The sequence below is a fragment of the Glandiceps talaboti genome, chromosome 10 (assembly GCF_964340395.1).
Source record: "Glandiceps talaboti chromosome 10, keGlaTala1.1, whole genome shotgun sequence".
Classification (NCBI taxonomy): Eukaryota; Metazoa; Hemichordata; class Enteropneusta; family Spengelidae; genus Glandiceps; species Glandiceps talaboti.
In genome coordinates, this window is record NC_135558.1 from 1,215,484 (window position 1) to 1,232,500 (window position 17,017).

Sequence of the window (17,017 nt, forward strand, 5' to 3'; positions counted from 1 at the left end):
AACATTCCTCGCACGATAAGTTCTTAAGCATATATTTAATAAGAAGACGGATGACTGCTATGAGAATGTATTAGTGTATACCTTAATATCTCCCCTCCCTTTCCCTCTCCCTATGACGTATATTCAATTATGATTCAGTCGATAACCAAGCGAATGTGTATGTCATGTATTGAAGACAATTTTCTATATAATATACTATATGGCTTTCAATAAATGTGTTCAATAATGTGTTCAATAATGTTCAATAATGGTTATCGACTGCCTCATAATTAAAATATATGTCAGGTAAATGAAGTAAATAATTTTTCAAATTAAGGTAAACGATTGCTTGATTTTGCTCTAAGAGTCAATTTTATTCAAAATATTTCGTCCCCCAGGCTTTCAGACCATCAGAATTGCCATGCCCCCCCCCCTTCGTACCCCCGCTTTCTTTCGTGACGCCGCCCCAACACCCCCCCCCCCCCCCGCCGTAAATTCTCCTTGTTCCCTCTGGTCACTACTTACTTAAGGTCAGAATGAAATGTCAACAGATGTTACAACTTTACTGTTTACTCCATAAATTGTAGGATTTCTATGAATACGTGTACAAAGGACAATTCAATTCCTAATATCCTATCTAATTGATATCAATACGTTCCATCATACACAGTTAATGTATACTCAATACTAAATCGTGTATTTTTATATCAAACGGTTTTTTAAAATGTCTTGTTGTGTTTTTGTTCAATCTACCAGTTTGATGTGACATATACCTTCTGTGCGTGGGTAGAGGTCGGACCAGATTGACTCAGTCAACATGTGTTAGCTTAGATGAGTATGACATACGTACCTACATGTGTAGCGCCAACTTTACATCACATCACATCACACCACACCACACCACACCACACCACACCACATCCCACCACACCACACCACACCACACCACACCACACCACACCACACCACACCACACCACACCACACCTCACCTCACCTCACCTCACCTTACCTCACATCATACCATATCACACCACAACACATCACATCACATCACATCAGTTCACACCACACCACACCACATCACATCACATCACACCACACCACACCACACCTCACCTCACCTCACCTTACCTCACATCATACCATATCACACCACATCACATCACACCACACCACACCACACCACATCACATCACATCACATCACATCACATCACATCATACCATATCACACCACATCACATCACTTCACATCACACCACACCACACCACACCACACCACACCACACCACCTCACCTCACCTCACCTTACCTCACATCATACCATATCACACCACATCACATCACATCACATCACATCAGTTCACATCACACCACACCACACCACACCACACCACACCACATCACATCACATCACATCACATCACATCACCTCACCTCACATCATACCATATCACATCACATCACATCACGTCACGTCACGTCTCATCACATCACATCACATGGTACATTGGGGTGTTAATGAATATATGCATACATTACCACGATATACTTTCACACACACAATAAATACACGTAATGATAATAAAAAATCATATTGAAAACAGCTGTTGTTATTGCCTTAGTAGATTAGTGACCGGTATCAGTATTAGCAAACAGGAAATGTCATTAGAAGAGCACGATATTGATGGTAACAGCTAGATAATAGAATTTGGCTTTTCAGAACAACACTGTCAACAGACACTGTGAACTAGATGGCATCTGAAACTGTTAACGTTTTTCATCATATGTCGTAAAAGTTTAAATATGATATGATTGCAGAAATAACAACAGAGAGTTGAGTTGTACCCTAGAGGGATACGATCGAGACGATAGTTTTGTCTAAAGCAGTCTATACAACATCATTATAATTTAACCGTCGATTTTTTTCCTTTGAAAATATTGCCTCATTGAGTGCCTGGCGCCTATTTAAGAGTCTGTAGTAATTACAGCCCGTTTCAAGTCACCATTCACCGGTTCTGTTTGATACAACCATGCAGAAACCAATAAGAAACTGCCCATTCTACACTAAGATAGCAAGATTGTAATTTTTGGCTACATTTTGTCTGAATGACTAAACCATAAATTTAACTGACTGCGACTTGACATAGACAGGCGGATGTCAATGTTTTGACTCTGAATTGGATGTTTGTGCTTGGTAATACATTAGTTCATTTCATTTCGACAAAATGTTGCAAGAAACTATTCATTTAGTTTAGTATGTGTAGTACAGGAGTATAACTGCAACGTGACTTAAATGATAATCAATCAAGGTAACCAGGTACAATACTTTCAATACGAGACACTGTGTGCGTTATCACAGACAACGCACACAGTACAGATTGCACACAATATCTATAATAGTCCATGAGCCAGACCCTGATTTTTAGCCAATTGGTACCAAAATGAGGAACCAAATGAAACATTACTTTACTTAAACTATTTTTTCTGTAGATTTTAAAAATGCTTGGTGGACATCTGTGTTTGGTAGCTTTCTAGTAGTAATCTTCATCCAAAGTTACATAACACATAATAAATAAAATATCAATAATCTGATGGTGGTTTGGGGATGACAATTCAAATTTGAAACAGTTTATGTAATCCAACATTCATAAAACATTGATATAATTAAATTAAATTAAATTATGACTGAGACAACATTGTTTGACATCTTTAAATCTTATAATTTGCATATCAATTACCTAATTTGCATACTATATTATCCATACAAAAATTTTCTTTTAACACAATGTTATTGGAATTAACATAAATTTTGGCATATATTCTTTAAACACCGTATTATTTCACATGAGACCCGCTTTTTCGTTTGAGACTTGCATCGGGAATCACCGTCACGAATATTTTACCTGGCTAGTCCAATAAATCTATACAATATAACTCTATTACTGGTTATGCACAAGAAGTTCATAGTGCACTGATCAAGGGAAAGTATACATCGAAAACAGAAACTTGATCTGAGACGGATTAAGTTCCGACCTGGGTCATAGTACCTTGGCCCGGGTCAAATCTTGATATTATAATTATAACTCTCACTAGTAGCATATCATTAATCCCCTCTTCCAAACTGAAATAAAGTAACTAAACAGAGGAATAAACATGAAAAGGCACAAACAATCGGCAGTCCCACAGCAGTATAGCTGTCCATCCAATCTGCACCTCTTCTTGCATACACGCATATTGTGCGGCTGGCTAGATATTGCAAGAAAATATATATAGATAGAATGTTTGAATTATCATGTAGATACAAAAAAATATTGATTTTTAACCAGATGTAGTCTGTGAAGTCATGAAAAAATGCGACCAGGTCGCCAAGCTAAAAGCACTGCCTGAATATTGGAACGTGTGGAATATTTACAGTGGAGACGAAGACAATCACAGCGTTTTGTTTTATCTATTGTACCATTAGGTATTTCAAATGTAGATGTTTTTGTAGATCCTGGTGTAATCACACTTAGTTCTTTACAAATCAACTAAAGTATATTTTGAATTAATCCTTGGTTAACAGTGGGTCATTTCACGGCTGCCGAACATATTTGTAAATGAAGTTCATGTTCAACATTTCAGATCTCTGAGCAAGCTTGTAATGTTACAGTCTTAGCCAAGTTGTTAGCTTGATTTACCGGCATACGCGTCATTGATAGTTTCATCAAATTTAAAGTTATTAACAATTTACACTCATCATATAAAAAACCCTCTGAAACAGGCATCATCACAAAAAGTGGGAAAGAATTGAATCTGGCCCAGACACGCTAGTCAAAGCAAAACTAAAATACAACGAGATCAAAGTGATCCTAACATTGATATACTGGTATCATATTATTAGAGGACCGGTAGACAGAAACACCAATCATTTAACATCTGGGAATACAATTCAAGCAACTGAGGAAGAAACTATTCGATGGCTCAGTGCAAAACAGACGTAACTCACTTTTTTTTTTAAAGAAACAGAGATAGAAGGAAAACAAGTTTGAAATGACTTTAAGTTTTCTCAAGAATAAATTTGACAATTTTGATATGTGCAGAAATTAAGATAGCGCTACCTAAATATTTAATATGGACTTGTGATGTGGTATCATGACGTCATCAATATGTTAAAAAAATTGTTGTTGCAAAATGGACGTAACTCTTAAGTAACGTCTCTATGACACTGACTATAGTTTATATCACACTGAGTTACAACCATCCTCCTTTTCAGTTCAGTTGATTATGTGTGATCTCTTTATAGCACTTTTATGTTGAAGGCGTAACAAGCACGATAGTTTGACCATTAAAATTCTAGAAACCATACTTTAATATCAACAATTCATGTAACTTTACATATGTACGTGATGCCGTTTTCAAATGAAAACACAGACGTTACAGCTACTTTGGTGCGTTTGCATCTACCACTTTATGGAGACTACAAACACGTACATGACAACACAACAATTTGAAAACGCTGCCGAAAGTGCATCATTTTGAAGAAAAGAAATTAAATTCGTTTTCATTCGAAAACTAAGTTCGTGGGCGAAAGCGGAGTCTTGTAAATGACCGAAAGCGCAACAAATTCAAAAACGTACAAATTCGACGTCAGGAATGACCCCATTGATGACTTGAATATTTTCTTTAACATAAGTGTATTCTTTTGTGTGAAATAGTGACCTGAGTGAGTCATTCAAGTTGTGAACAGCTTTGTGAGACTACTGAAGCTAGTAACTGGGAATGTTTTTTTAATATGGGGACATTTTCCTTTACAAATGTGTTCAAAATGAATAACAACCCAAAGATCTCCCAAGGGACTGTGCCAGTGTAGGTGTTTCCGTGTAAACGGTGAAAAATGATTGTCAGTCGGTTTACTATATCTTTTAAACACATGATGAAAATACTGTAACATTAAAATGAATATGATATTGTTGATTTGTTAACGTTTTATTCGAAAACATCAAAACTGAAACTGAAATACAAGCACAAACATCTCTCTAGGGACTTGTGCAAGTCTAGAGGTTTCCATGTAAACAGAAAAAACCTATCTATTTTATTGGTCTATGTCCAACTCGGTTCATTATATCGTGTAAACACATAAAAACGAATATGATATTGATTTTTAACGTCTTTAGTCAGCAATATTTGACTGACAGGTATAATATCCATTGATTATACAATATAACAAAGTTTAATGAAAAGAATAGACTTTTCCGATTTGTTGCGTACTGTACCGGTTAATGCCCTGCTGAACCTATCACTGAGCCATCGATTGCATGATTTTAAGTCGATGTTAAATTCACAATTTACATTCCCACAGAGCTTTGTCATTCACGATTCAAGCATTTAATTTCTAAGCATTCACCATTCACGTTCGAAAATAACGATTATTCACCAATAACGCAATATTCACCAAACCACCTTCACGCATTTAAAAAAAAGATGCATTCACCATTCAGGCATTAAAATATTAATGATTCACCACTCATCACGCGTACGTGTAATCCTCCCGATTGTTACACGGTTTCCCAACGAGCTTCAGTACCTATACGATGAACAGTACCTTTTTAGCTGTCCAGAAAATGTTGTCAAGAAAATTCTGTCTTCTGCCTGTACTTTCAGTCACAGCTATTGGATATTTCGATGTAATGACAATGTATGCTTCTGATATCCTCGTTTCTAATGGATCTTCATTTTCCAAGGACAGAATTATTACCATTGGCCGAAAATGTTTCCAGCCTTGTACCAATTGTTATGCTCGTCAATGCAACAACTGACGTCACACCATGCTTTATTACTAATATTAGAAGTAAAACACATGCTGATCTTTAGAACACTCAAACCGGAATTGACAATACTAGAAAAGTCCGTTGATGATCTGTTTCTTCCTTGTCTGTCTGGGGTTAGATATGGAAGTACGTGGGTGGTACCTTTGTATTCAAACCTCTTGCGACTCACAATCTGAACACTTGCACTTTAACGAGATGAAAGTGGCGCGTGTTTATCGATGTGTGACCGAAGATTAGTGTCGAGATCGTGGGCTGTTAAATGGTCAGACGGGGGTAGTATACTGTGAAGGTCTTCCATGAGGACAGTACGATTTACATTGCGAATATTCCGTGTCATCTTCATGGTGACAATTGGAGGAGGTAGCGCCACATTGAGGTGACTGATTGCACAGAGATGGTCAGATATAATAGCACTAGAAACCATTGTAGACTCAGGTACTAAGTCACTTTCTGATCTATGCACTAACCAACCAATTAAAGGCTTTATTCACACTCAATGTCTTCACTAAATAAACCACGTCTAGATCTGTGAATGTTAAATTGTAACATTCTATCTTTAGCAAATACAACTAGCATTGGTACATTTTACATATATTTTGAATGACGCTTCCACTAAGCGGTAGAGTTAAAGGAAAAAGGTGACATCTGGTTCAATTAATTAGATTGAGTAGACAGTACTTTTTTAAAAGTCAAAACAAGAAATAGGTTACTGTCATTTTAGGCGGAAAGTTCTGAATACAGAAGGTTAGATACAAAATCTCATTACATTAACCTCACATTAAACTCCGCCTCTGAGGATTAATTCTGTTGCACACGTGTTGACACTTATGTGTTACATATGAAAAAAATAATGATATATGGCATTTGTGAAATGGTATATAAGTATAATTTTAATTCATTTGGCACAGTCAGTGCGGTGAGCCTGAATAACTTATCAAAACTCATTGTCGGAAAAAGGTAAGACCTGGTTTAATTTTATGTATATATATCAAAAGTTTTAGATGTAATACTACTGGTGAAATGATGATTCCAAATATAATACAATGTAATTGTGGAATGCTAAAAGCGCTAAACGTCTCTCTCTCTCTCTCTCTCTCTCTCTCTCTCTCTCTCTCTCTCTCTCTCTCTCTCTCTCTCTCTCTCTCTCTCTCTCTCTCTCTCTCTCTCTCTCTCTCTCTCTCTCTCTCTCTCTCTCTCTCTCTCTCTCTCTCTCTCTCTCTCTCTCTCTCTCTCTCTCTCTCTCTCTCTCTCTCTCTCTCTCTCTACAACCCCGTATATCTATTGAAATTCCAACCGTATGATTACCGTTTTTATTAACTTTTCTACAACTGAAGACTACATCATTTTACTTCTGATCACTTTTGTCTGTTATAGTAAGTACATTTAATAATATTTACATTCTAAATTGTTTCAGTTTATTCAAGACAATGTCAGTGCATGTGTTCAGTATCATTCTCCTGCCGACTCTGATAACCTTAACCATCGCATCATCAGGTGAATATTTTTTTTCTTTAGTTTTATACTTTAAACACAATTCGAATACATTTAACATCAAATGGAACGTCCTATGATTACGCTACAAAAAGTCTTCCTAATTTTCCTACATTGTGTAAAAATGTTCCCCTAATAGTGCTACATTTTATCGTCTTTTCCTAATAGTGCTACATTTTATCGTCTTTTCCTAATAGTGCTACATTTTATCGTCTTTTCCTAATAGTGCTACATTTTATCGTCTTTTCCTAATAGTGCTACATTTTATCGTCTTTTCCTAATAGTGCTACATTTTATCGTCTTTTCCTAATAGTGCTACATTTTATCGTCTTTTCCTAATAGTGCTACATTTTATCGTCTTTTCCTAATAGTGCTACATTTTATCGTCTTTTCCTAATAGTGCTACATTTTATCGTCTTTTCCTAATAGTGCATTTTTTGTAGTTTTTCTTATTTCATTCATAGGATAAAATATTACCCACTCAATGACAATTAAATAACGATTTGATAACTGAAACCAATGTTTGCCATTCTGTTGCATTTATAGCTAGACCATGCAAAGTCACTATCCTGTTGCATTTATAGCTAGACCATGCAAAGTCATTATTCTGTTGCATTTATAGCTAGACCATGCAAAATCACTATTCTGTTGCATTTACAGCTAGACCATGCAAAGTCACTATTCTGTTGCATTTATAGCTAGACCATGCAAAGTCACTATTCTGTTGCATTTATAGCTAGACCATGCAAAGTCATTATTCTGTTGCATTTATAGCTAGACCATGCAAAGTCACTATCCTGTTGCACTTATAGCTAGACCATGCAAAGTCACTATTCTGTTGCATTTATAGCTAGACCATGCAAAGTCACTATCCTGTTGCACTTATAGCTAGACCATGCAAAGTCACTATTCTGTTGCATTTATAGCTAGACCATGCAAAGTCACTATCCTGTTGCATTTATAGCTAGACCATGCAAAGTCACTATTCTGTTGCATTTATAGCTAGACCATGCAAATTTAAAGTCACTATTCTGTTGCATTTATAGCTAGACCATCCAAAGTCACTATCCTGTTGCATTTATAGCTAGACCATGCAAAGTCACTATTCTGTTGCATTTATAGCTGGACCATGCAAAGTCACTATTCTGTTGCATTTATAGCTAGACCATGCAAAGTCTCTATTCTGTTGCATTTATAGCTAGACCATGCAAAGTCACTATTCTGTTGCATTTATAGCTAGACCATGCAAAGTCACTATCCTGTTGCACTTATAGATAGACCATGCAAAGTCACTATTCTGTTGCATTTATAGCTAGACCATCCAAAGTCACTATTCTGTTGCATTTATAGCTAGACCATCCAAAGTCACTATTCTGTTGCATTTATAGCTAGACCATCCAAAGTCACTATTCTGTTGCATTTATAGCTAGACCATCCAAAGTCACTATCCTGTTGCATTTATAGCTAGACCATGCAAAGTCACTAATCTGTTGCATTTATAGCTAGACCATGCAAAGTCACAATTCTGTTGCATTTATAGCTAGACCATGCAAAGTCACAATTCTGTTGCATTTATAGCTAGACCATGCAAAGTCACTATCCTGTTGCACTTATAGATAGACCATGCAAAGTCACTATTCTGTTGCATTTATAGCTAGACCATGCAAAAATCACTATTCTGTTGCATTTATAGCTAGACCATGCAAAGTCACTATTCTGTTGCATTTATAGCTAGACCATGCAAAGTCACTATCCTGTTGCACTTATAGCTAGACCATGCAAAGTCACTATTCTGTTGCATTTATAGATAGACCATGCAAAGTCATTATTCTGTTGCATTTATAGCTAGACCATGCAAAGTCACTATTCTGTTGCATTTATAGCTAGACCATGCAAAGTCACTATTCTGTTGCATTTATAGCTAGACCATGCAAAGTCACTATTCTGTTGCATTTATAGCTAGACCATGCAAAGTCACTATTCTGTTGCATTTATAGCTAGACCATCCAAAGTCACTATTCTGTTGCATTTATAGCTAAACCATGCAAAGTCACAATTCTGTTGCATTTATAGCTAAACCATGCAAAGTCACTATCCTGTTGCATTTATAGATAGACCATGCAAAGTCTCTATTCTGTTGCATTTATAGCTAGACCATGCAAAGTCACTATTCTGTTGCATTTATAGCTAGACCATGCAAAGTCACTATTCTGTTGCATTTATAGCTAGACCATGCAAAGTCACTATTCTGTTGCATTTATAGCTAGACCATGCAAAGTCACTATCCTGTTGCATTTATAGATAGACCATGCAAAGTCATTATTCTGTTGCATTTATAGCTAGACCATGAAAAGTCACTATTCTGTTGCATTTATAGCTAGACCATGCAAAGTCACTATTCTGTTGCATTTATAGCTAGACCATGCAAAGTCACTATCCTGTTGCACTTATAGCTAGACCATCCAAAGTCACTATTCTGTTGCATTTATAGCTAAACCATGCAAAGTCACAATTCTGTTGCATTTATAGCTAAACCATGCAAAGTCACTATCCTGTTGCATTTATAGATAGACCATGCAAAGTCTCTATTCTGTTGCATTTATAGCTAGACCATGCAAAGTCACTATTCTGTTGCATTTATAGCTAGACCATGCAAAAATCACTATTCTGTTGCATTTATAGCTAGACCATGCAAAGTCACTATTATGTTGCATTTATAGCTAGACCATGCAAAGTCACTATTCTGTTGCATTTATAGCTAGACCATCCAAAGTCACTATTCTGTTGCATTTATAGCTAGACCATCCAAACTCACAATTCTGTTGCATTTATAGCTAGACCATCCAAAGTCACTATTCTGTTGCATTTATAGCTAGACCATGCAAAGTCACTATTATGTTGCATTTATAGCTGGACCATGCAAAGTCACTATTCTGTTGCATTTATAGCTAGACCATGCAAAGTCACTATTCTGTTGCATTTATAGCTAGACCATGCAAAGTCACTAATCTGTTGCACTTATAGCTAGACCATGCAAAGTCACTATTCTGTTGCATTTATAGCTAGACCATGCAAAGTCACTATTCTGTTGCACTTATAGCTAGACCATGCAAAGTCACTATCCTGTTGCATTTATAGCTGGACCATGCAAAGTCACTATTCTGTTGCATTTATAGCTAGACCATGCAAAGTCACTATTCTGTTGCACTTATAGCTAGACCATGCAAAGTCACTATTCTGTTGCACTTATAGCTGGACCATGCAAAGTCACTATCCTGTTGCATTTATAGCTAGACCATGCAAAGTCACTATTCTGTTGCATTTATAGCTAGACCATGCAAAGTCACTATCCTGTTGCATTTATAGCTAGACCATGCAAAGTCACTATTCTGTTGCATTTATAGCTAGACCATGCAAAGTCACTATCCTGTTGCATTTATAGCTAGACCATGCAAAATCACTATTCTGTTGCATTTATAGCTAGACCATGCAAAGTCACTATCCTGTTGCATTTATAGCTAGACCATGCAAAGTCTCTATTCTGTTGCATTTATAGCTAGACCATGCAAAGTCTCTATTCTGTTGCATTTATAGCTAGACCATGCAAAAATCACTATTCTGTTGCATTTATAGCTAGACCATGCAAAGTCACTATTATGTTGCATTTATAGCTAGACCATGCAAAGTCACTATTATGTTGCATTTATAGCTGGACCATGCAAAGTCACTATTCTGTTGCATTTATAGCTAGACCATGCAAAGTCACTATTCTGTTGCATTTATAGCTGGACCATGCAAAGTCACTATTCTGTTGCATTTATAGCTAGACCATGCAAAGTCACTATTCTGTTGCATTTATAGCTGGACCATGCAAAGTCACTATTCTGTTGCATTTATAGCTAGACCATGCAAAGTCACTATTCTGTTGCACTTATAGCTAGACCATGCAAAGTCACTATTCTGTTGCATTTATAGCTAGACCATGCAAAGTCACTATTCTGTTGCATTTATAGCTAGACCATGCAAAGTCACTATTCTGTTGCATTTATAGCTGGACCATGCAAAGTCACTATACAAATATATGTGGTTGGTGTAAACGTTGTAATACATTAATAGAAACTAGGATTTTCACTGATGTCTCTGAAATTTTCCAAACCCAAAATTCCAACATCCAATACTGATTGTCACGTGATGGTTTTGAAACTGAAATGAAAAGATAGTCGTGAATATTTCATTGCCGTTCATTAAAATTATCGCCGTTTCAGGCTAATAAACACAAGAAGTAAAAGTGGAACTGTAGTCACGTTTTGCAATGAATGCATCGTAAATTTTGCTATCGTGTTGTTATGATTGGTACTCGTTCAAGCATAAATAAAAATACCATTCATAAGACAGTCATTTAATATTTTATTACATTTTTTGGGACTGTTTTCGCGAAATAAATTGGAATTCGTCCACTTGAGTTTAACAGGTTTTCTTCCAAAAGGAGTGAGTCTTATGAAGCTCTGTCCAAAACAGTTCCAGTATCCGATAACAAGCATTTTTTTTTATAAATTCAATCAGAACGAAATTACTAATTTCCAAAAGACCAAGTATTTTCCAGAATAAAATGACTTGTATACGGAAACTACATGTTAAAGTGGCAAAAACAGAGTTTTTTTTACCCATTGGCAAGACTAGTGAAAATACTGAACAGATGTAACTGTTGATATTATAATGTCAATACATGCCTTTTGTGATATCACACTTTTTCTGGCATTGCTAATAATTTATTGCAATATAAGGATCCGTATACAAATGACGTCATCGGATCATTTATAATTTATATGTTAATACCAGGTTTGAGACCAGTCAGGTACAAGTAATGGTGAAGTATGCTTCAGTAACTAGAATACTGCGAGTAGCTTTTGATTTATGAAGAAAGACTAAGCCTAGCCTCGAAACGAACAAACACAGCTTAAAGGTTTGACAAATCATTGCCTTGGTCGTTGATCATTCGGCATGGTAATTGTTAGATTATTGTCAGGTAACTTAAGCTATTACACATTCTGCAATCTTTTCATTTAATACTGAAGGGACCCCTCAAAAGTGCTTGAAGGAAATGTCGTTTTATTTTCTGTATTGAACGTTAAGGTCAAAGTGTCATTTGAAAGCTCATTATTGATAACATGGGTACAGACACTCAAATGAGGACTTTGTATATTAAATAGTTAGTGGGCAAAATATGAATTTTTATGACAAATATGGTTGCCATTCCGCAATTATCTCGAAGGTCAAACAATCAAAGTAACATGCATATGTCCACTACAGGATTAGACATTTGTGCCAGATTTGGTTGAAATCGGCTCAATCATCTCAGAGATACTGACGCATGAACACACACACGCACGGACGGACGGACGGAAGCACGCACGCTTGCAAGGATGGACAAAAACGTAGTAGTCCCCCTCCGATCGGACTTCGCTCGTTGGGGACTAAAAAGAGAGGAGAATTTACCAAAAATATCAGAAAAGTGAATTTGAAATTGAATATAATAACAGCAAATTATAAGAATAGAAATTGATATTACAGGAAAAATTTGCAATTTTTATTTTCCGAGCAAAAATTATATACGCTTAGTAGGATGATTTCCCACCAAAGCTTTTGGTGCAACCGTACATGTACTAGCATTATTATTCAGTCTACTACAAACTTACAAACAGTGAATCAAAAACATACTTTTAGAATTAAAATAAATACAGTATTATAATGGTAAAAACAGTTGGTGGATATTGGTGAATAAAAGAAGACCTAATATATAACACTTAATTTTTTTTGTACATTTATTGACTGTGCGCTGTGTACATACAAAATTCATGTCAATATTAACTTTGTAAGCCAGTCTGCAGTTCGTAAACAAGTGTGACAAGGTTTTCTGTTTGCCAGAAACCATGTTATTCACATGTATAAAGGGTAGGTGTCAGCTGTCATCGACATCAGATCACGACCTTACAAATATGGATATAATTGTATATTGAAAATTGTGATATATTGAACTGTACACCTCTAGAGGGGGTTGTTCTTCATTTCTAAAAACCAATAACTTGTAGATAATAAATCGGAACTTTGTATTAGCATTATCAGAAGTATTCATGGATTATATATTCATAAATATTTTACTGAATATGATCTGATGACGATTCTCACAAATGCAGTTATGCTTCAGAGAGAAGATTATCAGATTCTATGAATAAGGGGCTGTAATACTGTTACCGATCATGTCTAGTGTGTTACTTGTGGTACATTTTTGTAATTACCTCCCATTTCATGTGAATGTTCGGATCTGTTTGATACAATTAGAACCACACACAAACCAATAATAAGGCGCCACCATGCACACATCAAGTGCAGACATCAAAACATTGTCTCTGCGTGTCTGCGTCTAGCTGGACTACGCTGAAATGGCAATCTTGCTGTCTTAAAATGTAGAACATTTCCATTGGTTTCTATAGAGCCAATAAACACTAGCCTGAAACGGGCTGTAAGTATCAACGTTTTTCTTGAACTAATATAACGCATTTCCGCCTTCCATCTTCGGCAAGATCATCGTATCTAGAAGTACCTTTGGCACCTTTTGACATTTGATATGTAGACAACTTAATGTTAATGTAGAAAATGACCACATAGACTCTATCCAGTATTTGTCAGTGTGAAAAACTTTGTTGCGAATCAAAGCATGTCAGGCCTATGACAGAGATATACTCACCTCTTCAAAGATTGAACAGAAAAAGATTTCCTCTTCAAATATTGAACAGAATAAGATTTCTTTTCATAAAATCTTCAATTTCAAGGGTTTTAAATTCAATAGTAATTGTAGAGAGACTGGATTGTAGCCAAAGACTATTTTATTTAACAAGTTTAAACATTCATTTCTTTAATTTAGAATGCGATTCCCCTTACTTGTTCGATTGTGGAAATGGTGAATGTTTTCCTACGTATATAAGATGCGATGGACATGAGGCATGTTCCAATGGTGCAGATGAAATATGTGGTATGGAATCTTGTTTTATGTATTAAAAAGCTAATCACACTTCAGACATGTATATTGCTACTGACTAATGACGCTGTGACTTACGAATACTACAACTCTTAGATGATGTGATGTGAGCGATTCAACAACTGTCACAGCGGGGGGGGGAAGAGAGACAGACAGACAGACAGACAGACAGACAGACAGACAGACAGACAGACAGATAGACAGACAGGCAGGCAGGCAGGCAGGCAGGCAGGCAGGCAGGCAGACAGACAGACAGACAGACAGACAGACAGACAGACAGACAGACAGACAGACAGACAGACAGACAGACAGACAGACAGGGAGATGAGATGGGATGGGATGGGATGGAATGGGATGGGATGAGATGAGATGAGATGAGATGGGATGGGATGAGATGGGATGGGATGGGATGGGATGGGATGGGGTGGGATGGGATGGGATGAGATGAGATGAGATGGGATGGGATGGGATGGGATGAGATGAGATGAGATGAGAGCGAGCATCCGTATGTATGTATAAACAGACCAAAAATTAAAAAAAAAAAAACATCAAGCTGATTAACGGCTTCGCGAAGTTACATCAGTCGTACCAAACAATGGGTTCATTGGTCTTTGGGCTCGTTGGTACTACTCAATTTTATTGGATTAATAATATTCTAATTCTGTATTCAGGTCCAAATTGTTATAAATGTCCATCGGAAGGTTCCCATGAAAAGAAATATCATGGCCTGAACTACGACTGTAGATCGGGGTCCAAATATGGATATGTGGATTTCTGTGAAGTCGGTGTAAGTCTCCATATATCCTTTCAAATGCTAAATATGTATACTAGACAGTATTCCCAATAATTTTTTTCACTCAGTCTTCAGGTCACGTGTATTTTCCGGCTGGATGAAGGGGAAATATTTGCGATAAATGAGATTCAATATTCCGACTTTCTTACAAATGTCAACATGTGTATCAAGTTATGTGGTTGATACTGTGTATGTGACGTCATACAATTATTCCGCCCGATAGCTATGATTTTCCTCATATTATGGATCTGTGAAATATCATATGGTATTATTTGAATTTCAATGTCAGCTAACAAACAGGCTTCTAAAATAGTGAAAATGTACTCAAAATGTCTTTGATCTGACTTGAGAAAAACACAAATGTAGGATTTCTTGTACTCTTGTTTCATTGTTCTAAAACCGAATAGGTACAAATATCCAAATAGTCATTTATTATATTACAGGGAATTTTCATTTACTGTACATTTGTTAGAGATGTGTTCTGAAAATGGTTATGAAAATCAGCATTTTTTTTTTACACCAAACGAAAGTTGTTAATTAAGTTGAAGACGTTCCAGCAAAATAAAGGTTTTATACGTCATGACAATGTGCGTCTACGTCATGACAATGTGCGTCTACGTCATGGCAATGTGCGTCTACGTCATGACAATGTGCGTCCACGTCATTTCTTCTGCTGTGCTCGCTCGAAGTACGAGTCAGAAACGTTAAAAGTTGCCATTATTCTTCCCGATTTTTCATAAATTGCCATACAGGTATAACTATATCATTCCCCCAAAATGTTCTTCATTCAGTCGAGAAATACTCGTTGTCCAAGGTTTTGTCACTTCAAGTCGAAAGCGAAGTCGGAGACAGAGCCCCCGAGGTCACTAGTATTTTCCTTGGCTAAACGAAGAAAACTATATGGGATACCATACAAAATATTTGTAAATTGAATCTCTATTCTAATGCTTAACTGGTATAATCGTAAAGTTTAAAATCGGCATGTCTTGTTTATTAATTCTATCTGTAGGAGAATTGTGTCACTATAGTCAAAATGACGAAGTCTGGGAAAGTTAAATATACTTCAGGTTGCATGAAACAGAAGGTACGTCAACTACTATTATACAGGCAGTCTAGAACAAAGTTTATCGATTTATTCCATGGGTAACATTACGGGGAGGCTCCTCACACACTTTGAAACCCAATGTATTGTGATACCAATTTTATGGAATAAGTATACCCTTTCTGATACCAAGTTGCATTTTAATTAGTAAAAGCCAAGGCTCCCAGGGGAAGCTAGCCCTAGATCTAGTGTGGCATGAGCGACGAGAGCACCGAAGTTTTGAATGTAGATACACCAGACTGAAATGTTTCCACTGTTGACTGTATAGTCTCTGTTAATTAACGTCAGTTTTGATTCACCCGACCCTTTCTCATACCACCATCTCTTGAAAAGTATATCATTTCTGATACCAACCAGCATAAAAACCCGACCCCGTCTATGGGAGTTGCCCCCCCCCCTCTGGGACCCCGGGGCGATTTACAAGCTCATGGGAAGACGGTTTGAATAATGTATTTCAAATCTGACAGATGTAGGAAGAGGCGATCACTTCCAGAACGTAAAATAAATAAAACAAACGACGATATAAGAAGGAACTGGAGGTAAATAAAAGAATCGAAGCATATTCCTACTAAGGGTTTTATCAGATTGATCGAATGAAGTCGCCTCTTCCCTTGAATTTTATATGATATGATGTCAGAGTGTATTATGTAACTAGTCTCAGCTAAATGACATCACAACTTATTTATGTTATAGCGATGTACCAAGCTCGAAGGTAAAAACCCATCCGGCTGCAGTGAAAATCCGATCCGTTTAAAATCACGGCAGAAATGTACCTTCTGTTGCAATGATACTGCGAAATGTAACT

General features: G+C 36.6%; 1 protein-coding gene across 1 annotated transcript in view; it reads left to right on the plus strand.

The window, feature by feature from the left end:
* Positions 1-6,666: 6,666 nt before the first annotated feature.
* The window catches only part of LOC144441206 (uncharacterized), a 12,420-nt gene continuing 2,069 nt past the window's right edge, over positions 6,667-17,017 (plus strand). Inside the window, exons 1-6 of the mRNA XM_078130766.1 lie at positions 6,667-6,747; positions 7,205-7,284; positions 14,204-14,311; positions 14,989-15,104; positions 16,120-16,194; positions 16,906-17,017. The exon at positions 16,906-17,017 is cut by the window's right edge and continues 29 nt beyond it. Of these exons, the coding sequence (XP_077986892.1) occupies positions 7,218-7,284; positions 14,204-14,311; positions 14,989-15,104; positions 16,120-16,194; positions 16,906-17,017 (478 nt within the window). The 5' untranslated portion in view covers positions 6,667-6,747; positions 7,205-7,217. The remainder of the gene's footprint in view (positions 6,748-7,204; positions 7,285-14,203; positions 14,312-14,988; positions 15,105-16,119; positions 16,195-16,905) is intronic.